Source organism: Chelon labrosus (assembly GCF_963514085.1).
Source record: "Chelon labrosus genome assembly, chromosome: 10".
In the NCBI taxonomy this organism is placed as follows: Eukaryota; Metazoa; Chordata; class Actinopteri; order Mugiliformes; family Mugilidae; genus Chelon; species Chelon labrosus.
The window spans coordinates 5652657-5677450 of NC_140360.1; the positions used below are offsets into that span (position 1 = coordinate 5652657).

Below are 24794 nucleotides of genomic sequence, written 5' to 3' on the forward strand. Positions count from 1 at the left end.
CCCTCTGACTGGTTTGTGCGAGAACAATCAGAGCGGAGAGGGGAAGGAAAAATGAGAAAACAGGCACGCAGGAGGGCCGGTGGATGCCTGCAAATGGAGCCTGCGAGGAGCAGATCAGACCCGGTCACTGTTTCATTCTGCACGTGGAACCGATAGAACTGTCGTTTTTATTCACAGAGCCGTTCGGTTTCGAGAGCAGCCTGCACTCTGCTCCATTCAAGGATGAAGGAACAGACTGAACTGATCAAAATAATTAGGAACAAAGCAGCGCTTGCTCTATACTTACTGCCTGCAGGATGATGAGGGGTTATATATATATATATATATATATATATATATATGCATATATTTTAACCAAAGAAGCCAAAAAAAAAGAGAAACCGAGCCATTCGATCTGGACAAACAACTTTATTTCTGGTAATGCATCTATACACTGTACATTCAGTCACTGTAGTATATAATCATAGCTATTTTCAAACATAATCTCTTAAATTCCTTTACTTTACAATATAGTCTGTGTCGTTAGAGAAGGGAACGGTGTTGCAGAAGGAAGGAAGGAAGGAAGGTAGAAGACGTGAAAAGATTAAGGAAACAAGGGAGACGGATGAATAAGCCAAGCTGTTTTTTCTTTTCTTTTCTATTCTTTTCTTTTCTCCACGCTGTATGTGTGGCATTAATAAACGGGAGAGCTAACCTCCTACGTAAAAATATTTCTAGAACTGTATATATGTATTAGCAGCAGCACAGGGCTAAAAAGATAAATGAGGATGAAACAATCTGCAAGGTGGCTTATACTGCATGTATGTGTGTGTGTGTGTGACCTATACTGCATGTTGGCTATATCGTGTACAAAAAAAACAAAAAAAAATTGTATATGAACTGGTGAAAAAATGCCATTCAGTATATAAAGACTCTACAGTAAAAATAATAATAATAAAAAATAAAAATGGAAATGGATTAACATATAGGGAATATTCTCTTACGCACTGCATCAACTGTTTCAGTTAAAACACAACTTTTTAAAAAAACAAAACAAGAAACAAACAAAGACGGCTATTGTAAGAAAAGATTTCTTTCTGAAAAAAAAAGGAAACATGTACATATATTACACAAGGTCGTAAATGAAAGAGAAAAAACATATTTACATTTGTAAAGTCTTATTCAAATCTCCAAATCACTGGCTAGTACTCGTCAACAACGCGGACTGTTATTGCTGCTTTACTTCCCGCCGCTTAGCAAAAAAACAAAAATTTTTCAAAAAAAAACAAGACGTTTAAACTGCTTCTTATTTTTAATTTTTTTGTTCTTTTCATGAGGGAGGGAGAGGATCTGAATGCCGTTACTGTCGCCCTCCTTTTGTAGAAAACCAAAATATAAATTAGGCTATCAAGAGTTTATTTTTTTGAGTGTAAAAACTACAAAATGTACCAATTTTTTAGGTCTGACAAAGTCCCAGACACAGTGTTGTTCTCATTAGTAATGTTGGATAAGAGATGGCAGGGAGGGAAGGTGATGGGGGTGGGGGATGGGGGGCTTTTAGCATATATAATAATGCCCTCAGACAAGTCATCAAGCTGGGAACAAACAGTTAAGTCCTTATAATACAACCCAAAGAAAGTAACAATTTGCCAAATTTTTTTCTGCTAGAAAATTTGCCCCGAACATGCATCACTGATGATCATTGATTTAAAATGGGAAAAATAAAAAATAAAATAATAATAATTAAGAAGCATCTCAGTATTTGTTCAACTGTACCCTGCACTGAAACGGGAATTTAAAAAAAAATATGTAAACTGGTCGGTTCTAAGACCGCTGATAAAAAACGAGCCGCTGAGCAAGGCAGGGGCTTTTAATTTGAAAAACCTGCAAATAGGAAAATTTACCAGACACCCCTCCCCCGCCACCACCTCTTTCACCCTCGCTTTTTTTTTTTTTTTCCTACTCTGGAAACCTTTCGCCGCCCACATTCCAGGCACTTGAGGTTCTCCAGCATTGGTGCATTGATTTATTTTTATTTTGTTTTTCCCAACTTCTTTTTGTTGTCTTGTTTTTTTTATTATTATTTTATTAAATTTTTTTTGCAAATGTGAATTTTTTTTTTATTTTCTTAAGAACGATTCACAGCTTGTAGCTGTTCTGTTAATTCCATTTCCCTCTTCTGTATAAGACAAATTGCTTTATATTGCATAACACAATAAAATCCTTACATTTACAGTATCAATGTCCAGTAACTGACTTTATGTATATATATGTATATATATAAATGTATGTATGTATGGCAAACATTTTCAACTTTCATGCAAAAAGTATTTTGTTTTCTAATCGGGGGTAAAAGAAAAAAAAAAGTGAACATAACAAGACAAAAATATCTCCACGTTTGAAACATCAACAACCAAAAGGAAGAAAATAAAAAATAGCATCAACACAATGTACATTCTGATTGCATTGTACCCACTGTGAGTGAATAAAATGTGTTTTTTTTTTTTGTTCCCGCTCCTGTAACAATTCAGATTTTCACTAGTTAGAACCCGGAGCTCGAGTGTGAATAGTTTTACAAAGCACTTGGCGAAAAAAATAAAAATAAAAAATAAAAATTCCCAGACTGCATCAGCAAGCAACAGCTAGACTGTCTCTCTTTTTTTTTTTTTTTAAACTTTATTTACAATACTTTGCCTTAGAAACAAACAGAACAGCAGTATTTATCGGCGATGTATATAGTCTTAACTGAACCTATACGGTGGACGTCTTCAAAGAAAGTCTGGAGACGATAGTGAGAGTACAATGCTTATGGTATGACAGTATTTTTGTTACGACAAAGTGCGATTCATTAATTGTAAAGTAAAAAAAAAAAACAAAAAAAAAAACATTTATATTTACATACCTTAATTTAATTCAAATGAACATTTTTGTGGTTATTATAAAAGAGTGTCCACTGCGGCCCACAGCCTTACTGGGCGACCCTCCCCCCACTACACTAAAAGCTCCGTGGGCGGAGCTGTAGACGGCTGCAGGTGCCAAATGGACTTATTTAAAAAAAAAAAAAAAAAAAAAACGGTGTTACAAGACAAGAAGACAAGGCCACACTCACATTTGGAGCATTTTATCTTTAGAAGATAAAGACTTCAGGGTTTTTACCCAAATTCTTAAAAAGCACAGGTCAACCAGCATGTGTGTGTGTGTATTGTGTGTGTGTTTTATGTGTGTGTTATGAAGACTATTCATCATTCAAGTGCTCACTTAAAAAAAAAAGGTGTCTTTAACTCACCATGCTTTTATTTTTCCAAATCCCCCAATCCAGGGTTTGATCAAAAGAGAGAAAACGTTTCAACTTGAATGAAAATAAAGCATTATATAAAACAAGAACGTGACCGGTCGCTTTCGGATTTGATTAACCCCCCCCCCCTCCCCCTCCCTTGCACACTTCTTTCTTGGTGGACTGCAACGGCTTTCCTGAAAAACCAACAAAGTCACGGCTGCAACGTGTCCATTCGTGTCTTTTGGTCATCTTTTCAAACTCCAATAACTCAAAGAAACATTCTTTTCCTCTTCTTCTTCTTCTTCTTTACATATCACTATGTAGTCTCTTGAGTAGCTTATAACGTCTTCAAAAAAACACCCGTCCTGGCAGGATATGGTAGCAGAGGCTTTTGTGGGAACTGGAGGGGGGTTTATGTGTAAACCACGTCCTCCTGGCCACACCGCTAGAGCTCCCCTCAACGGCTGGATACCTCTGACATGAGAAAATGATCACGTAGCAGGCACCAGCAGCGCAATCGAAAGAAAAAAAAAAAAACACAGACTCCGCCAGACTTTGTGCTATACATCACGGCTGTGATCCAGTTTTCAGTTCTGCGAGTTCAGAAGGTGCAAGTCAGTGCTTGATTTAGAAAACGGGTTTCCTTCGCTTCTGTCTCCGATCACTCACCGGCTTCTTTTCATGGGCGTGGGCGAGGACTCCTCCTTTCGGTTTCAAGTCAAGGGGTGCAAGGGTCGTTCGCGTTTGGGGAGCGAGAGGGAGTGCGATAGTGGTGCGGTGTGGCCGGGCCCAGAGCTCGTAGGTGTTTTACGGTGTGAAGCGGGGAGAGGATGTCGGGGGAGGGGGGTGGGGGTGTGTTGGTGGGGCGTGATAGCGACGACGAGAGGGAATGGTCGGGTGTGCTTGAGGCTGCCGGGTTAGTTGTCAGCGGGCGAGTCCTTGGCCGTCCCGTCTTTGCTTCTGTTGGATTTGGGCCAGAGCTGCTGCTGCAGCTCCTTCACCACCCTCTCCAGGTGCTCCCTGGCCTCCCGCTCGTGGAGCAGGTCGGCTCGGAGCTGCTCGCGGTCGGCCTCGGCGTGCTGCAGCTTCATCTGGAGGTCCTCGATCTGGAAGACAGAGGGCAGGGGTCAGCTGGGATCATTACGACACCTAGTCCATACATCAAGGCCCAGTGGTGCCTGCTTATGTTAAATACACCGATCAGGCTTAACATTATGACCACCTTGCTAATATTGTGTAGGTCGCCCTTGTGCCTCCAAAACAGTTGAGACTTATCAGAGAATGGACATGGGCCTTCTGAGGGTGTCCTGTAGCGTCTGGCAACAGAATGTTGTTGGTGGGAGCCTTTGAGGGGAGGAGCCTCTGTCATTGCTATGGGGTGGGGGTGCCTGGTCTGGTCTAGGTGGGTGCTACATGTCTAAGTAACATCCACATGAATGAATGCCAGGTCTAAAAATTTCCCAGCAGAACACTGAATTGCCTCAAGGTGGTCAATGTTATTTACATCTCCTGTCAGTGGTCATAATGTTGTGGCTGATCAGTTTACATGTTATAATCAAATCCCTTAAGAGGACTCAACAGCCTTCCAACGTAGACTACAGGCTCTGCAGGGAGCCACACAGACGCAGCTCTCGTTCTGTCTAATCTACATTTCCCATGGTGCCTGAGGGAAGTCGGCGTCTCTTCCTGTTTCTTCTCGCAGAGTGACATATCATGAGTCTGTCCTCTCGAGGCAACACCCATTTATTTTTTATTTTTTTTGACCGAGGAAGAGGAAATGTGTTTTATTTTTCTGCTGAATTTGACTTGAGCATTTGACCCAGAGAAGCATGTGCATTTACCGTGAGGGCAGCTTGACTTACACGCCGCGGCATCTGGCCCACACTGGACTATTAACACCTGTCTACGTGCACAACCCTGTCTGGCTACGTTTCTACGCCTATCCCGTGTTTCTCAAACGTATAGAAATGATTAAATGTCATCTTAAAAGATTTGAAGGCCCTGTTCAGACCTGCTATTGACACGGGTCCTGAGAGACTTGATCGCAAATAAGGCAGCTGTGAGTTTGTGAGTTCACACCTGCCGACAGAATGTGTCTCCACATGCAACTTGAACTGTCGCTCTGAGAGCAGAATAAACACTGACATCATTTAGGGCACAGGAGAATATTGTGCAAACAGCTGCTGTAGCAAAACAAGGGAAACGTTTCGGAACCAGAAACGCCACTGCTGGTCGTGTGTTCGGGTGCTTTTTGGCTTTCCTGGCAATCATTCACAAAATCTGCTGCCTGTACCTCAGAGGCAAACCTTAGCTCACGCAGAAGACGCCAATGTGGCCAGGAAGCTTTGTGTATTTGCACCGTGTGGCCTGCACCACCTCCAAATGTGGGCTATGTGATTGGACTTCAAGTGTGCCGTGAAAGCCCCTCGGGTGGTTTCATACCTGTACTCGGCGTACAGGTGTGAAACCACGGCGGTGTGATCAGATCACTCAGGACCCCTCGGCTGCTGACTGACCTGTGCGGAGTACTTTGAGCGGAGGCGCGCGGCCTCGCAGCCTTTATCGCAGACCCTCAGCTGCCGGGCCTGCTCCAGCTCCCGCTTGAGGCGGATCCGCGCCTCGTTGGCCTCCTTCATCTTCTTCTCGCTTTCGGCTCGCAGACGTTCGATTTCCTTCCTCAGGTTGCGCTTCGCCTCGGTCGCCTCCCGCAGCTTCTCCTTCTTGGCCACCCGCAGAAACTCCAGCTCCTTTTTTGAGAACAGCGGGCATAAGTCAGGTCAAGACGGTGAGTCTTCGCGGTCAATTAATCAAGCGGCTTTTGTTTCCGAAGTTTGAAAGGGTCTATGGGAAGATTAAGCGTCTAATGAAGCTTATGCCGTTGCGTATGTCAATGGACGTATTGCACACGGCTGCTTTACCAACTAATCTGTTGATACTTAAAAGCAGAGAGTTGTTACAGTAGGCTGTGGTGTCCATGTCAGTGTTGACATTGGACTATTATAATGTGTGGGATGACAGAAGTAGAGTTCCCGTCCTTTGAAACTAAAAGAGCGTGAATGTGTCTTGTGGTAACACACCCATAGCCTTCTCATGGGAACCTAGCAGCTGGGACAAACATGCCTGTCATCAAGCTTTGTTGGTTCCAACAAAAAAGAGTGAAAAGAAACAATCCCCAGCACACCCTTTACCCCGCAGAGGCTTCACATAATGACTCCTTCAATCCCACCAGGCTTAGCATCATTCAGCTAAACACGGGAGGAAATATACCAGCGGGTTGTTTAAAAGTAAGGCCGCTGTTGATTTAGTGTGTAGGTTGGGATTGTGGAGCCTCGCCACAGCTCCTCTGAGCCCTGAAGGAAAACGAAAGTGGAATGCGCACGGCTGGAAGTGCTTTTCTTTTTAGGATGCGTCGCAAGTTGCGCGCCCGGTTTCTTTCTTTGGCTTTTTTTTTTGTTGCAAGACCAAAAATAAAAAACTATCCGGCCTTTCCTTGACTTTGCGGTTCGCATGAGTGGCTTCTAATCTGCTTGCATGTTTTGTCAGTGCATCTAAGGCAACTAAAAGTTTGTGAATTGAGTGCATCTATCGCTGTACTTAATGCAAACAGATGAGTCTTACCTGCTGGAGGCTGCGCTTGGCCTGCAGGGCGGACCCCAGCTTCTCTTCCTGCTTCACCCTCATCTTAACAATCTCGTGCAGGAACTTCTCCTTCGACTCCTTGGAGTCCAGTCCGTTTTCCAGCGTCTGCCTCAGGCTCTCCAGCTCCGACTCCAGCGCCAGCTCCGGAGGCGTCAAGGGGGCCGCGACCGGCGCAGCTGCTGCTGCGGCGCCCCCTTCCGCTAACACGAGAGGCCCCTGGGTGCTCGGCGAGCTCAAGTCTTTGGCCGAGCTGCTGGACGAGGTGAAAGACGGCGACGACAGGGAGGACATGGACGAAGTAACTGTGGCGAGAGAAGAGGGAGTTTATAGAAACGTTCTCTTGTAACGAAATAAACGTGGATCAATATGCGTCTGGTTGATGGAGGAGAATTACGCGCTTACACTCATCGCGGCTTTCCACTTCAATATCGACCTCAAAGTCCTTGTTGTCCGGAGGCGGCAGCGGCAGCGGCAGCGGCAGCGGTGCCGGCTTGCAGGCAGCGGAGGACGGAGGGTTGGGGACCTCCGGCGCTGGGGGTGGGACGTCACCAGGGGCTTTTCTTTTGCAAGGCCTGGAGTTGGGGTTGGCGTCCTCGACCGGGGGTTCGTCTCCACTTGGGTGGGACGTGCTGGGTACCGATGGGGACATGGGGCCCACCTTCCCCAGAGGCAGTGGCGTGAGGGCGACGTTGGGAGCCACCGCATTCTCCAGGCTCTTGTAGCTGTAGAAACTGAAAGTAGACCAGATTGGTTTGACTGAGCGTCCCTTAGAAGCAATAACCGAAACCAAGGTTAGTACAATATGGTACATAAGGTACATAAACACTAATTTAAGCACTTACAGGACCTTTCTTCCACTCCCACAGACCAACCGGATCTGTAAAAGAGTGCCGTTTGGTGTCCAGTGATGCTTACCTGTCTCTCAGCAGGGCCAAGGGGTGACTGGAGGGCATCTTGTCATTAGCAGAGATGTGTGGGGACCAGGGTCTGAACGCTGAGGGCCTCTGCCTGGGCTGAATGCAGTTAATCCCCTGAAAAACAACAGTATACCGTTTGAAGTCTTGGATGCTAATATGGATGTGATAGCAGGTCTTTGACCCAGGTCAGGTCAGGCAAAACATTACGGGGTATGCACGCCAGGCTAAATTACTCAGTAGAACCTTTCAGGGTCTTATTAGCGACTCTAAATATTCACTTGCTATTCTGCAGTAAGTGCTAAAAGCTTCTCAATAGGTGTGTCATCGTAAGCAATTTTGTTATGCAACTGTAGGGTCAGTCTGAAGATGCATTTTAAATATATCTAAATGGTATCACTCTTCACAAGGCGCATCCATTATTACATTGTGGTACGGTTATATATATATATTTAGTTTCTTTGCTCTCAAGCTTCACTCACTGCAGGGCTCGGTTCGTGGCCTCCACCGTTACCACCACCACCACCACCCCCCTACCACCACTCTGTTTGCACAGCTTGCCAAATCTAAATTTAAAGCACTACCCTTTATCCAAAAAGGCTTGACATGACATGACATCTCCTGTCGCGCACCGTGGATCATTATCATCATCACGAACGACTCCTCTTACGGGGGGGATTAGCGGCGCTCACCTTACTGGAGGAGGACACCGAGTGCAGCCAGTCGTGCTGCTTCTCCTTGTCGGCCAGCGGGGATTGCGGGGGGAGGTCTTCGTGTTTCAACTTTTTCATCGGGATGGAATCCGGCAGCTGGAAGAAAAAATAAAAATAAAGGTTTGTTTTTAATATGCAGGGTAGGTTGCACTATATTATATCAGGGAAATCAACAAATTTGGGAATCTTGGAGTAGTTTAGATTATCCACTGGGACAGCAATATCTATTGCTTAGACACAACCCGTCTCAAGGTGACAGGTGAGACGCTGTGTTTGCCTTCGTGCTATGCTTTTAACCACGTCTCCTCGGTTGTAGCCCAGGCACTAGCCAAGAACACTTGTACCCCCACTGCAGGGATGCGACTACCCGCCGTGGTAGCGCGTGACACACTTGTCACACGCTTTAATCCAAGACAGCAAGGTGTACTTGGCAACCGAGATGGGAGGCAACCGGGACAGCGTGAGCCTGCGTTTGTATGTAGGCCTTGTTCTCTGTATTCTCTCAAACTACACCGACCAATCCGGTGCACCGTCCGTCGCCAGACCGACGACTGTATTCCACTGCAATCTAATTTTGTTAATGCGCCACTCCCCTTGTGTGAAAGAGTCTTGTCCAAAAAAATAAAAGCGTCATTAATTTATTTTTGTCAGTGACGGAAAACATTATCATGTTCTTCCCCCGATGAGTATGGAAAGGTGCACTATGTCCTTTCTGGCTGTTCCAGAGTCAACAAACTAAAAATAAAAAAAGATTTCAGGGCTTTCAGGAGAACGCCACACACCTTTTCAAACTAAATTTTAATAAAACTTCCCTCTGTTCAAGGCTTGCATGCTATATTCTCTTGACTTTTTGCAGCTGCTCTTCCACGTCCGTGTTTCAGGCTTCGTCCTGAGATGTCTGGCTGGTTACGCTAGTCAGACAAGACAAACAAGTGGGGGTTTGTTTCTCTCCGACCCCCCCCCCCCCCCCCACCGCTGCCACTACCACCCGCAGTATGCTGGCTCTGTGGCTATGACCTCAGCCTCTCCAGCCTGTGTCTGTCACTAGTTGCCACAGACACGAACGAACACATCTCTCACACACACACACACGCCGTTCACGACGACCGGTGGCAGTGATTGAGCAGAAACACGTTTGACAAGTGCTTTCTTATTTTAACGGGTTTAAAATCTGATGAAGCTTTGTTTGTTTAGGAGGATAATGCTCGCGAGATTTTCTGAGGCGGTGTAATGGTGGCAGGGATTTAGCTTCGACAAAGCACGATGAAACCTACGTAATTCTTAGTCACTGGGAGGTTTGACGGCTCCGAATCCCACCACATTCACTCATTCATTCATCTGCTTCATTTTTCTTCTCTTTCTTTGAGGATCTACTTCTGGAATAGACTGCATCTCGCAAGCAAACTGTTACCCTGTGCAGGAGTGGGTGGTATAAATATGCCATCTCTCTCTCTCTCACACAGACAGACAGGGCCTCCTGCATGGTGTCAACAGGTGGCCATTTGTAAAGGGGTTAGATATTCTCTCTCTCTCTCTCTCTCTCTCTCTTGACCATGTTGGCGGCGTGTCATACGATGCCATATGTCAGAGCTGCTCTCGCAGGAACGCAGTGCGGCTAGACAAACAAATACCACTGAGGTGACAGTGGCCTTTGATCGACCGTAGAACTGGTCAACATTCAGTCGCTGCCTGTCCAGGATGCGGCCTTCACGGACAACTGGAAACCTTTCTGGGGTACGGCGCTCGGTCTATTAGTAGAGACGACAACCGTCCACACACACTTTGGACATACTGCTTGTTCTCTGAGCAGCCGATTAATGAAGTTACTCCCAATTAAGACGTTTGACTGAACATTTTCTAAAAAGAAAACTATGATTTCATTATTTATGCAGCGTATACCCAATTAGGAAAGCTACCATTGACTCTATCCTGCTATCGATTATTGTGCAGATGGTGGCAATGTATTATTTACGTGCAAACGGTTGCTTTCATCCACTGGAGATCTACGTTTCTTGGTTCTACAGAGCTACGTGCACATCAACAGGCTGCTTCTGAGCGTGCTGGATAGCCATTAGCATCTGCTCTAAGGAGATTATGCAAAGGCAGCTCCCGGGCAGCAGCAGCCGCCTACCGACAATCAGACAAAACTCAATGATAGCAATCTGACAAGCTGCAAGCTCTTGTTGTTTTGAGGTTGGGACGCTACCATCGTAGCCGCTGTCATTTCTTGGGTTTAAAAGTTTTATATTTTTTTTCTTCTATTAAATAAAGAAAGAAAACGCAGATGTAGCATAAATACACTGGAACGTAACAAAGTGTACCACTGGACAAATTCCTGTTTCCACCTCATGGCGGTGTCACGTGAAAGTCAGCGAGGATGGAGGGTTGGGGACCTCCAACTGGGGACCGATGGGGACACGGGACCCACCGTCCCCAGAGGCAGTGGCGTGAGGGCGACATTGGGAGCCACCGCATCTGAAGGTTTTATTCTCTGGATTTTAATGCTTCCTAAAGCCGCACAACAAATTAAAGAGACTGCAACCCCACCCCATAATGACCTAAACTGCATTTATTTTATTTGACTGGTGAACACGTGCAGCTACTTTTTATATCATGAAATTCGCAATATGTAGCAAGAGTATACCTGCAAATCTAGACCATTTTTAAGGTTAAAATATGACTTCCTCATTACTTGGTTTATTTATCTGTTCATTCTAGTGGTTAAGAATTCTTCCCTTATTATAATATGAGTGTGACTTTCAGTTGATGCAATACACAATCGTACAGAGCGATCCTGCGGCTGGGAAGGTTTGTGGGTTATCTAGCGATGGAGCGATATGTCCTACATGTCGCCGCACCAAAAGCAGGGCTAGAGGCGAGCGGCTAGTGCCTGCAGTTAAGCCCACAGAGTGGCTGATCTCTTTCTCACACACACACACAAACGCACAGACAGACACAGTTTGTGGCTCGGGGCGAAATCTCCGCGCCACGTGCCAGTCCCCGTCTCGTGGATTACCAGTTGCCAACGCTACAGCCTTCCGAGGCGAGATCTCGGTCCCAGCGAGCCTTGGGGCGGAGGAGAGCGATGGGGGGGATCGGGGGGCGAGGGCGGGGATGCCAACGAAAACAGCAGTTAAGCTTGTGGGGTGCTCCGGTGAGGTCAAAAAAGTCTGGATTACTGAACCAGCGTCTGTTTGGACGCCGACACATTTATAGTTACCCGGACGTAATTGCAGACTTGCAATAATTTGAGGGTGCTCGCGTCCAGATCCGAGGAAGGAAACCGTTTTTTTTGTGCATTTAATCGGGCGGTGATTCACAGAACAGATGGACAGTGACTCAAAGCGTACCCGTGAGAACAACCCGGGCGTGTTTGAAGGTAAAGAAGTGAGTCAGTCGTCTGATCTCAACCCGGCAGAGCTAGCAAAAAAAAAAAAAGGAGGAAAACCAGTTCCTGGCGACGTCGGTGGCTTCCAGACATCAGGAAGCCACTGCAAGGGATAAAAAAATAAACATTTAATTTAAGATTACGTTAATTTGCATGAAAATAAGAGGCCGTGATCTGGACAAAACGCATGTGGGACCTTGCTGCAGGCCTCTGACGTGCTGCAGGCCGACCGTAAAAGCCTGAGCTCAGCTAACTTCGAGCACAAACACAAAGAAAAGTGAGTGCACACTTTTACGAGGCCCTTTCTGATTGGGTGTGGATTGCACATCACAGACAGGATGTTAGACTTCCTAGACGAGGCCTTCTGATGAGCCGATGCGTGTGCCCAGACCGTGTTGTCGACATTTTCCGACGCCGACACCTAATGCTTACAAGGCTACATTTCGTAACCCGTCTGTGCGCTGGTGTTACACCGATTTCTAAGAAGCGATACGGCCTTCTCTTAAACTCAGATGTAATTTCGTGATAAGACTTGCAAGGGCTGTGTGCCGTCCATCTTACCTAAGCAATGGCCAAGCACTTGACAGTCAGGAATACCCCCCCCCCCCTGCATAAGAAACTCACATCAAGTGTCAAGTCACGGGGCAGCATAAGTGGAAATAGTGAAGAGCTCGCTGGGCTCGTCTCAGCTGCCATCGGGGGCAACGCAAGGACACAGGCGCGAGCACGTGTCTGGCCGTGTGGAAGTGGGTGTCTGTTAGGATGGCTTTGTGTGTTTGTGGCAGAGACAGGATGGGTGGGGTGCGAACAGTCTTCTCAGCGGAAGACTCTGCCTTTTGAAAATCCTCGCAGTTTCGGTTCCTCTGTCTGCAGGCCATTGGTGTTTGTCAGAGTGCAACAAAAACACTGAGCATAGGAAGATTCGGACGGGACGCAGCGATTGGAGTGCTTTGTGAAATGGTTTATGGTGCTTCAAGTGGTGATTCTGCATGGGACGTCGTTGTGGAAACCCCCCCCCCCCCCCCGAACCCCGGCCGAGTCTTCTCTTAGAACGCGAGGACGTCCACATGAGGAGGGATGTGTAGCTGCATGAAGTTTAGAGAAAACCTCGCATGAAGTGTTTCCCTCTTACACTAGATGTGCCACGGCCTCGACGGCTGAGAATCTTCACAGTCACATAACTGTTGTTAAGACGAGTGGGGAAGTGAAACGTCTGATGAAGGCGAGCTTTGTTACGCTGTCACCGTGTTTGCATTTAGGCGGGTTTCGGTTGTGGACATGTTGAAATGCTCTCAGATGCTTCTAGAGGCCCCGCTTTAAAGGAGCTTTGCTTTAAAGAAGGGTTAGAAGGTTTTTTTTTTTTTTTTAACAAATCAGATGTGTTGTTTCTGTCTGCTGGCAATATGAAGAAGCAAATGTCACACTGGGCTATACACCAATCAGGCATAACATTATGACCACCTTCCTAGTATCGTGTAGGTAGGTATCCCTTGTTGCCTCCAAAACTGACTCATAAGAGAATGGACATGGGCCTTCTGAGGGTGTCCTGTGGTGTCTGGCAACTGAACATTGTTAGTGGGGGGCCTTTGAGGGGAGGGGCCTCTGAGGATCATCCCACAGATACTTGATCAGTTTGGGATCTAGTGAATTTGGAGGCCAGGTCAACACCTTGTGCTGTTCTTCATGTTTTTTTTTAGCTGTTCCTAAAGCGTTTTTGTGGCTGCATCCTGCTGGGGATGGCTGCTGCCATCAAGGAGTGTCATTGCTATGGGGTGGGGGTGCCTGGTCTGGTCTAGGTGGGTGCTACATGTCTAAGTAACATCTACACCAATGAATGCCAGCTTCCCAGCAGAACATTGACTTGTCCCAAGATGGTCAATGTTATTCACTTCTCCTGTCAGTGGTTTTAATCTTATGGCTGATCTGTGTAAACGAGTGCTCAAACTACATTAAGGGCTGGTGCAATGTCAGATTAGAATAACTGGATTAATAAACTGCCTGCAACCGTTGTCTCTGAAAAATGACTAATGTTCATTCAAGAGAAACCGGTGTCCGGAACTGACTGCTGTTCTCAGGAAATAAGTTCAGAGCCGAGACGAAAACCCGCATCAGCAATGTTTTGACTACACCTCGTAGTGTTGAAAAGGGGAGGGTCAAACCCCACCGACTCTGAAAGGAGGCGTTGTGATGACAGCCGCCTTTCACGAGGTAAACCCGAATCTCCTCCTTGACACGATCTATCATTCTGCATCAACGCCACCAACGTGTTTCCTTTTAGCGCCACACCCTCTCGACTCTCGCCGTCGTTTTCTTTCTTTTTTTTTTTCTCAGACCCCCACCCAAACAGCCGGCTTGTTTCGTCTTTCTGTCTGAGTACCTTTCCTGTGACACAGATTACAGGATGTCCTCTGCAAACAAGCAAGATTCCAGTCACAAAGACAGAAAGCAAGAGGAATCAGTCAGACTGAAACGTCCCGTGCGTCTCAGGATAAACGTCTTTTTTCAGTCTCACCGATCGAGATATTTTATGGGTGTAATGCACTGAGTTATGTTTGGTATTACAGTTTCATGACAGCAGCTGAGAGATTAGTCTTTTGACCAATATTTTGATATACGTGCTATAAATAAAAAATAAATGTAGGGGCAGTCTAACTTCAGATACTTTCAAAACAACTACTGGAAGTGACTCAGAACTATTAAAGAAAAACGTTTTTTTATTTTTATATTTTTATATTTATATATTTTAGTGTCTTACACCGTTTTTCAAGTGTGTTTATGTGCAACTGAGCAACCACGTGGATCAGTAAAGTCTATCTAAGTCTAAGTTGTAATGGGTATTTCTGAAGCCGCTGGCCTCCAGACTGCGACTAAATGATCACATAATGCTGCCATTTGTCGAGACGGGCCAGCATCGCGGCTACGCATTCGCGTTTATCCTCAGAGAGATTCCACTATAAAGCAGCGAATCAGATGACGAGTCAGAGAAAGCGGTGAAAAGGCGAGACGACAATATTTGTCATCTAAGGTAGTGTAAAAATACCAACAACTGTCTCTTCTACTCTCAATGTAGTCTGAAATGCAAGAAAGCATTTTGTGGGGAAGCCAACACAATAGTTGCGCAGAGCAGTAACTTGAAGAATAAAGTTGGCCTTTTCTCATGACCCCATGCTGTGTTTGCATATGTGCATTTGTTAATCTTGTGGGTCTTGTTCTGCAACTGACCATACCACCGTGAAATTCAAATTAAATGGCACATTGTAAGTTGTGTAAGTCTATTTATTGCCAAGGCAACTGTTAGTGATACAGTTGAACGGGGGAAAAACTTGATTTGAGGTGTGCTGCTAAATGTTGTTCTTGTTTTCCTTAAGTTTTTAGTACGTGGCCATGGTGCTCCAAATAAAAAATAAAAAAAAGAAGCGAGCGTGGATTTCTGAGCTTTTAACGGCATCTCATAGAGCAGCTTCAATAGATCAAGTCTGCTCTGTATTCACTAAGAACTGTCACTTCCAGAAACCGACTCCGCTTTAAGGTTTGACTTTTCTTCTGGTGTGGTTCAGAATGATTTAGAAAAATAAAATGATAACCGTTCAGCTCAACAATGCATAGCTATCCAGTGCCAATACCTTCAAAATGTTTTGGGTGTCCTTGAACTTGCCATTTCCTTCAGCAAGAAGCAATTTCTGCTTCGACCGCAGAATGTGTCAAGAGTCAAGACCACACGGCTGTCAGACACAAACAGCCTGAGTGGTATGGTGCAAAACAGGTTGCCTAACCCAACGTCCCCCCTCCAGACTAAGCCAAGATGAAAGGTAAACAACCTGTTTTCTTTGCTTTGAACGGAGCCGCTCCCTGCCTGTGACCTGACTTTGGCCTCCCTTGCACGTCTTGCTGAGGGGCCCCGAGCGGTTGAAAGGGAGGGGCCCTTTCCTGGAGGCAAAGTGAGAGCTTTGCTCACCTTGCACACACATGCACATGCCACAAAAAAAGAAAGAAAAAAACCTACATATCCTGACAAACAAACAGGTGTGAGACGGCTTGTTGTTGCACTGTACATGCAGACGAGAAAAAAAAAAAAAAAAGTCTGGCCACAGTTCATTACATCTTGGACTTTGAGCAAACAAACACGACGCATAAAGCAGTTTAGTTTCAAGGTCTGAGACTTCATGTCTCCTGGAAGCTGAATTGAGCAATATTGGGCGGGTGAGTTGTTTTGTCTGGAGAGTTCACTTCTCACTGCCTGTGTCTATGGTAATTCTGCAGTCAGACTGATCTGGTTCGTCCCGAGTGATCTGATCGCAAGTAAACCGCTTAAAAGCACAGGTGTGACTACACCCAAGACATAAGAGGACGCATTTAAGATCAGATGCCTCCATTCACATTTACAGATGGCTCGGTTCACCTGTGACCACATTCCTTTAGTAGAGTAAACACGCAGTAGTCCCTGGCCACGCTCGCAAACCGCCTACTCAGCTGGGGCGCTCGTGCGTAAGCAGAGTTTTGCTTCAGTCATTCAGGGGAAAACACACACAACTGCTATGATGGATGATCTAGAGAAGACATCAGTAAAGAGAGCCTTTTAATGCATTTTATCCTTGTAGCTGTTAACTAACTAAACAATAAATAGGGATGCACCGAAAATTTTTGGCCGAAAACCGAAAATGCACCGAAAATTGCTGCGGTTGTTGCTTGCAAGTGTTGTTTCGGTGATAAAAGTCCAAAAAATTTTGTCCAAAAAAACAATTTGGGGCCACTTTCGGCCGAAAATATATCGCCGAAACAGCACGGCCGAAACAGGATGTTGTGATGATGCAAGCAACAACCAAAGCAATTTTTGGGCCAAAACGTTTGGCTGAAAAATTTTGAAAATTTTTGGCCGAAAATTTTCGATGCATTTTCGTTTTTTTGGCCGAGAATTTTTGGTGCATCCCTAATAATAAATAAATCTCAAAGAAGAATTGAAAAATGAGACTACTGAATATGAATAGGCTACATGTAATTCCATCATAAACCCATCAGCAGGCGATTAATAAGAGATGAGTTCATGTAGATGTATGCAACGTAGCCATGTGGAGTTAAGTTACACATCTTCTCAGCAACCACCGGTGTCTTAACTCACCTTTATTTACCTTTAGTACCTGCAGAAAACTGTGCAGTGGTGATGTTACGGTGCACATTACGGAGGCTTTCTGGGTTCAGATAATAATCTGAGCTCGGTCTGGGTCTCTAAAATAAATAATGTCAGGGCTGAGTGTGTGTGTTTGCGCGCACGTGAGCACTCTCAAACACACCGGATAAAAATACAGCGGGCACCGTAGCTGCTCCCTCGAGTGAGATTCCTCAACAGTGTGTTTGTGGGTTACACACATGCAGAGGTTCAATTTTGGCAACTAGCTCATCCCACCATTGTCTGAGGAGTCCCAGAGAACAATGGGGATTCTGTCTTCAATAAAGTAAATTGCGTACATACCTACAGTCAGCAGCACTGCACTGGATCAAATCATTCCTCTTACTTTGAAAAGAAGAAAGAAACTGTGTCTTGCCGAGGCGCAGCTTCGACTTCGAGATGAACTGGCTTGCTGACTACGCTTGAAATGACCTCATCTAATATTCACTTTGATACGGCGCGCGATTAAGTCTGTTCATGCGCCGCTCCGAGATATTCCAACGGTAATACGAGTTACAGAATTATAAAGGGCAAGTGCTAACACGTTGGGAATGTTGGACAAGAGTGTTTGGACTCAAACAACTTCCAGACATAAACACAGGACTCCGGGCCAGAGTAAGTGTGTGTGTCGAGCCAAATGGCAGATGTTCAGACTATCAGGTAGCTGCATGTAAGGAGGAGGAGGAGGAGGAGGAGGCCCCGGCGGTACCTGCCCGTACCACCTCCCCTCACATAACACATCATTTATCCAGCGTGCGTTCCCCTCCCCGCTACCTGAGAGACAAACCCGAGACCAAAAACGGCTCGTGCTCGAACTTCTGCTCCATGCAAAACACAAAATGCATCTCCTGAAACGTCCCAGAGCTGCAAGCGCACCTTCATGAGGAATGTGTGCACCGTATGTTTAAAGGCACAAGAAATAAGTCCATAGCCAAAAACTTTTCTTGCATCAACTTTGCTGCAAACGGGACAAGATGCTGGACCGGTCCCCTTTGTTTGTAGCTAGATCACAAGTCCATTTGATGGGTCTTGAAAGCCTTTCAGCTGCAAGAGTCATGGATTTTCTTTTTGACAACCATGTAAACTTTAAGTCAGAACATCATTAGAAGAGCCCAAAAACAGATGTTTAACACAACACAACAGGAATGAGAGAAGACAATGACTCTTCTTGTACTGCAGACCCCCTTTTTTTTTTTTTTTTGTAAATTGACCGGAGGCCACGAACAACAGTTTTGTATACACACAGAAAAAGAGAAGGAAAGGATATATCAACTAACAGGGGAAAAAAAGTGCACCGCTATGTCAGCAGCTTTGCTCTTGGACCAGTTCGGAGATGGAAACGAATAAAAGCAAGAAAATAATTGAATGTCTCTTGTATGGAAGAGACTGGAAGCAACTCAGCAACTCCCTCTGCCTATAAGGGTTTTGTGGTTAGAATGTTGATCTGGAGTCACGCCTTTTGGACCTGATCGTGCTCCGATGACGATCTGCTGGGTCAATCAAATCATTCGGATTGGCTTTACATACGGAGAACAGGGACTGTGTTTACGTACGGTATTAAAAAGTGTCCAGGGTGAGCGAATTATCCGCGACACCGTTAAAATCGATCCCGAGCGGGGCGCTCTGAATACGTGCATTGTCTTGGGAAATGTGTCTCAAGTGACCACGGTGCGGTCTGTAAGCAATTAAACACATCATTCAGGGTGCAGTGGAATATCGTGCAAACAGCTCTTGTCTTTAATGGAGCACCGTTGCAAACGCAATACCACAAACGGCGCTGTTTGTGGTATTGCGTGGAGACACAAAAACACAATGCGGGTTGCAGTGTGTCCCGTCAAACCTTAGGCCGTTACTTATTTATTAACCTCCGGCCCTGATGTGACTCACACAACGCTCACATAACTCAAAGAACGGGAGAAGCGACACTGCTGCAAACAGCCTGCTGTGAGAATGTGAAACTGGAAAAATCTCCAGTAAAAAGCAGTATTTCAAACACAAAGGCAGCATTTATAAGGCTGTTAATGTGCATTATTTATTATTTATTATCGTTTACTCACCCATATAACTTTTGTGTAATTTGTAGTCGTTCGGGAGATATTTAGATCTGCGTATATCCATATAGTGGGAGTGAATGGGGCACCGAAACGTAGACTCTAAATAACGCATTATCTGCCGCGAAACTCGTTCATTTCACCAATATTTTGTTTGATACGCTAGTGCTATTCCCTGTTGAGTCTGGAGATCCACGATCTCAGAATCGGAAAAATATTCAGCCATGTTGCAAAAAACTAGCAGTAGCAGATTACAGGTAAACAAGCCGACCGTCGCAGGTGCACGCTGCGCTCAGAGATGACATCATCCAGGTCAGAAGACATCATCCGGGGTCTGTAGGTCAATCTACTGAATGGTGATAACAGGTAACTCCGGACTCAACGGGGACAGATAATGCATTATATAGAGGCTGCGTTTCGGTGCCCCATTAACTCCCACTATATGGATATACACTGATCTAAATATCTCCCTAAAAGACACCAAATAACACCAAGGTTATGTGGGTGAGTAAATGATTGTATTTGTTAAAAAATAAAAGTACTTTAAAAGTAAATTGTGCCACTACTTGGAAATTAATGGTTTTATGGTTCTCCAGGTCCAGGGATTTGTTGTTGGATGCCTTTTCCTGCAGCGCCACAGTCAAACAGGGTAAAGCTGCCTCTGCAAAACATTTGAGGCTGGAAAGGTTTGCTGTCACACATTGCTCCTATTCACTGCACGCTTCAGATAAACAGCGTCCACAGGTTGTTTTATTTTTTAATAAACTTCAAACCTCAGCCGCGCTGCATCTTAAACAAACCCTGGTGCTCGTCCAGCGTTTGTCCCCTCGCTTCACACGAAAACAACTCGTCTTTCAGACGCTAGATCTGAGATCGCCGGAGGACACGCTCTTGTCTCTTCCTGTCTGTGTGGGAGGATTAAGTCAAGCTGTCAGCTGATTAGGACACAACGAGCCGCTGCCCCTCCTCCTCCTCCTGACCAGCCATCGCCTGACGGGTCCCGTCTGCTTTTTAGAGTTCTTTCACACCTCGTGTTCGTTTGGGCTGGTGCGAACTTAGCGATCGCTCCAAGTCCCTGAACAAGTGAATGGAGCAGAGCCTGGTTAGAGAGGGTGGTCTCAGCCCAATTGCAGTCACTCCCCAAAGCAGATTTGCAGTGTGAACATGGACTGATACGACTACCTTATAATTACACAACAGTGCAGATTATCTGATGCATGTTTGGAAGAGTGCAAACCCGACAGACTGAGATGTCTGTAAGCAGCAGTGCATCATACATAGTGTATATACATAAGTTTTCTACACGCCAGTTTTCTAAATCGGAACAAAACCAAACACACCGGAAGAAAAGGCAGCGGTATCTATTGATGGCTGTGTTTGTTGTGATCGGGGCAGTGGGACACGCACTAATGCATTAGCAGACGTGGCGGGTCAATAAAAGCACCACGCGGAGCCAATCGCCCGGCGTGGACAAACGAGCTCTGCACGCCGGGTGCCGAGATGCCACGGTTTTCAAGTGTCATAATGCGGAGAGACTGACGAAAAACAGTGGGTGGTGTTTGTGTGCATTCATAAAGGAATCAGTCTGGTTTTCAATCAAAGCCGTAATAATGCCGAGTGCATGAATGCATATCAAGGAGGGATTCTATTGACGGCACAAAACTGCTGCAGGTTTAAAGCGAACGTCCTTCCGCTTCCACTGACCTACCTGTGGCATCCACTTATCACACAGTAAATGCTGTAACATCATCAGAGCAGACATGTGTAGCTTTGCACCATTTCAAGCTGAGTGCCAAGTCTTGGGGAAGTCTGGCAAAAGATAAAACACATTTTTCCGCAATGCTTCAACAGGAAATTGTGGTAATTGCAAGCCATTAACTAGCAGACTGCAGTTCCAGGTAAGACTTTGACAGATTTATCCAGTCGGGGGGAGAACATAGTGAACTCCATCTACCACTGTATCCATAAAGGTATTTTATTAAGAAGAAAAAGGTCCCAACGCTGGCACATGTTTTTCTCCCGAGGTGACTCACCGTTGAGAGACACTCAACGGAGAGGAGAGAAAATGACTGCAAGTGCACATGTGCTGCATGTACCGAAGTCAGGCCTCAATGACGGCAGGACGCCACGTCTGCCGGCCTATTCGGGGAATGGAGACGTAATAGTCTGGGTTGTTAGAGAGCACTCCAGTTGCACCGTGATGGGAATGTTTTTGACAGCTTCAGACACTTGGCACTAATGATGTTCTGCACGCCCTGCGGCCGGCTGGGAGGATTTTTCTTTCTTATTCTCTCTCCAGTCAGTGCGTTGAACAATTTTACCAGCAGAAACACGAAGGTTATGTGTTCTTATGAGTATTTAAAGTAAGTTGAATTTGCAATTGCAAAAAAGAATAGAACGATCTTTTACTCTCCTATATAACTTTGGTGTAATTTGCAGTCATTCAGGAGATAATCAGATCTGCGTACATCCATATAGTGGGAGTGAATGGGGCACCGAAACGCAGCCTCTAAATAACGCATTATCTGCCGCGATATATATATATAAAATATTCACCAATATTTTCTTATCGTACGCCAGTGCTATTCCCCGTTGAGTCCGGAGTTACCTGTTATCATCATCCGGGGTCTGCAGATTCATCCACGAACCTCAGAATCGGAAAAATATTCAGCCATGTTGCAAAAAAACTAGCAGTAGCAGATTACAGGTAAACACGCCAACTGTCGTGGGTGCACGCAGCGCTCAGAGATGACATCATCCAGGTCAGAAGACATCATCCGGGGTCTGTTGGTCAATCTACAGGTCTCAACTCAACGGGGACAGATAATACGTTATTTAGAGGCTGCGATTCGGTGCCCCAGTCACTCCCACTACATGGATATACGCTGATCTAAATATCTCCCGAACGACTACAAATTGCACAAAAGTTATATGGGTGAGTAAACGATGATTTTATGCCAGAAATAAGGTCCAGGTTGTAAAAAAACAGTAGTTCCCCTTTAAGGTGTGTGCATAAGTGTCTAAAATCTGGAGGTTCCAGTGAGTCTGGTCTTAGTTTTTCCAGTTTTGGATCATTATTATATTTATTCAAGTTTAGGAATTGTTTTAATGCTGGCTACCTTTTTTTTTTTCTCCCTTTCCTGGATGTCAACTGAAATCCAGCCACAAATTCAATCACTGTCATGTTGAAGTAGCGCAGGTCTGATAGGTGAAAGCCTAGTTAGAGCCAGTCAGACAGCGGACAGGAGGAATTAATCAATGAGCACCAGAGGCTCCCCGAGGACCGGCACAGAGGAGGGGAGGATAATTGTAAATCACTTGTCAGCCAATTCATTTCCATTGATAGGATCAGAATAATGACATGCTGTAATAAAATGCTAATCAGGACCTTTAGCTGCGGGCGGCGGAGAGTCACTTGGTAATCTGAGCTGCGGGGAAAGTGGCCGTGGCCCATAATCCTTACTCTTTACACTGCCGAGCATGTGCGAATTTGTCCGAGCGAGCGCCTTTGCAGCCGTTTCTCTCAATAGGACTCCTTTGTTTTTGTTATGGCTGGATGAATAGCGAGCGTCACCGAGGGCGCGAGCCCCGCCGCGCGCGAGGGACGTCTCGCGTGCCGCATGGCCTCCGGTTTAATCCCCGAGATGCGTGGCCCCGGCGACAACGGCAGATGGCTCAGTGAGCAGATTAAGATCTCAACGGCTAACCTCGCGCCAAGCTAAACAGGGCGCACTTTAAGTGAGTGAGAGGAAAAGTGAGATAATTACAGCACGTCTCCAAACAAGACTGACAGGAAGGAGGAGAGAAGACGGAGGTGATGTTTGGCTTGCTCGGCTCTTTAGGAACCGCACGCACGCACCTTAAATCTTGCACAATCAAGAGGAGATGGCGCTAATATTAAAAGCATGACTTCAGACTTCATGAATATGCATAAGTGGATGAGATCGGGGCGTTGTGAAGTCGATAATCAAAACCGACAAGGGGGTCGAGGCAGCCCAGTGTCATGAGTCATGTCAGATTTATTTGCAAGAAAATAGAGGCAAAGACTTCTGGAGTTGCCACCGTGCTAGAAGAGGATATAGCAAGTTTGAGTCCTACTTAACTTAAAGTAAGTAATGAGCTAACAGGCACAGCTAACGGCTCATCAGATCATGCACGAACAGGTAATGTGCTAGCTAGCTAGCTAAGCCGTCCAAATATGCTTGCATACTACGAGGCGCCGCAACAATTCATCTTTTCTGGGGTTAGGGTTAGCGATACGGTGACTCTGCTTTAAAAGGCTCATTAAATAGCCTTAATTAAATAGTAGACCCAGCAATGGGGCACGGAGGAAGAGCTAAATGGCTCTAGACGTAGGAATAAAAAGACTGCAGTCACTTTAAAGTGGTCCAAAAGGCTGGGCAGGGTGAAGTTGAGGTCGTGCTGTTCTTTGCTGAGAGGGGACACTGGCGTCTGTTGGCAGGAGTTCACCGAGAGGTGAGCGAGGAGACCCACGCCATAAACAAGTCTGAGGCTCTCTAGCCGCTGTTTGAGTTTGTTGCTCTGCTGCATTACGAGGGAGAGGGAGGGGAGGGGGGGACAGACACAACAGGCAAGCGAGGCAAGAGGCAAGAGACGCCGTAAAAAAACAAAAACAAAGGGAAGTTTAAAAGAGAAACGACGCGGCTTACAGGAAAGGTCAACTGACCACAAAGTTTTAAGGGTCATTCAGAGAGCACCGGAGGCCAGCTCCTGCGGCCATCTTGGTTTTTTTTACGAGTTCACAGCGAGTCAGGGAGCTTCCAAGGTTCAAGTTATAATCTGTGCTTTGTGTGGGTCACCGAAACAACACACGTGGCGGAGATAAATAAATGCAAAACGCGGTTTGAACGTGTGTGATTTTTGCGTTACGCAACTTTTTGATCGTGTGAACCAGCAACTGTTTAGAAGTTTTTTTATTGTCATGTATGCTTTATACGGAGAGTTCAGCGGGAGGTTGAGGGCTTTGCTTTAAGGGCGATTCATTCATGGAGTTAAAAATCAGTCCTACAGACATCAAACGACGCCGTTCGTGGTTCTGAAACAGCAGCAGCAATTCTTACTACTTTGAGCACGAGCAAACTTAGAGAAGATGCACCGTGAGTGAACAACATTAACATTTAGAGAAGGATCAAAAAAGAAACAGGAAGAAAGTGCGTCCAGTCTATACACTGGGCAAGTTTTGTAGAGAAAGGATGGGGGGAGTGGGAGGGTGAATCAGCTGTCGTCTCACCAATCAAGGTTTGTCTGCTGCGACGTGTTAACTGCCAGCGCCCGGGCCCTATCACACGACACAGCGTGACACGAAATAACTACAGCAGGTCTCTTTTTGGCAGCCGTATTATTATCTTCAATCACAGTTTGCATCTTTGATTCTATATCAGCATGGCCGCAGATTATTTTAATGCAGCAGACGTGTGAATGACTCTAGTGAGAGGCTAAAAGCAGACTCTCGCATCGGCGCGTCAGAGCCCCTGCCGCCGCCGCCGCTGCCGCTGCTGCTGCTGCTGCTGCTTTGCCACAGTCTCGCGAGCTGGGCCGTGGGAGCGCAGGAGGCAACTCTTCACGAATGCCGAAAAAAAAACAAAAAAAAACGGGCCGGCTAATGGGAATCGCAGGTGTCGCCGTGGCAACCGGCAAACTCACGGCTT

The 24794-nt window shown here is 45.8% G+C and overlaps 1 protein-coding gene across 1 annotated transcript in view; it reads right to left on the reverse strand.

The window, feature by feature from the left end:
• Window positions 1-3436: 3436 nt before the first annotated feature.
• Window positions 3437-24794, reverse strand: part of LOC311494349 (ski oncogene-like) — a 60510-nt gene continuing 39152 nt past the window's right edge. The window contains exons 2-7 of the mRNA XM_084553348.1: window positions 8502-8618; window positions 7811-7926; window positions 7298-7626; window positions 6875-7197; window positions 5773-6003; window positions 3437-4362 (exon numbers count right to left, since the gene is read on the reverse strand). Coding sequence (XP_084409474.1) covers window positions 4174-4362; window positions 5773-6003; window positions 6875-7197; window positions 7298-7626; window positions 7811-7926; window positions 8502-8618 — 1305 coding nt within the window. The 3' untranslated portion in view covers window positions 3437-4173. The remainder of the gene's footprint in view (window positions 4363-5772; window positions 6004-6874; window positions 7198-7297; window positions 7627-7810; window positions 7927-8501; window positions 8619-24794) is intronic.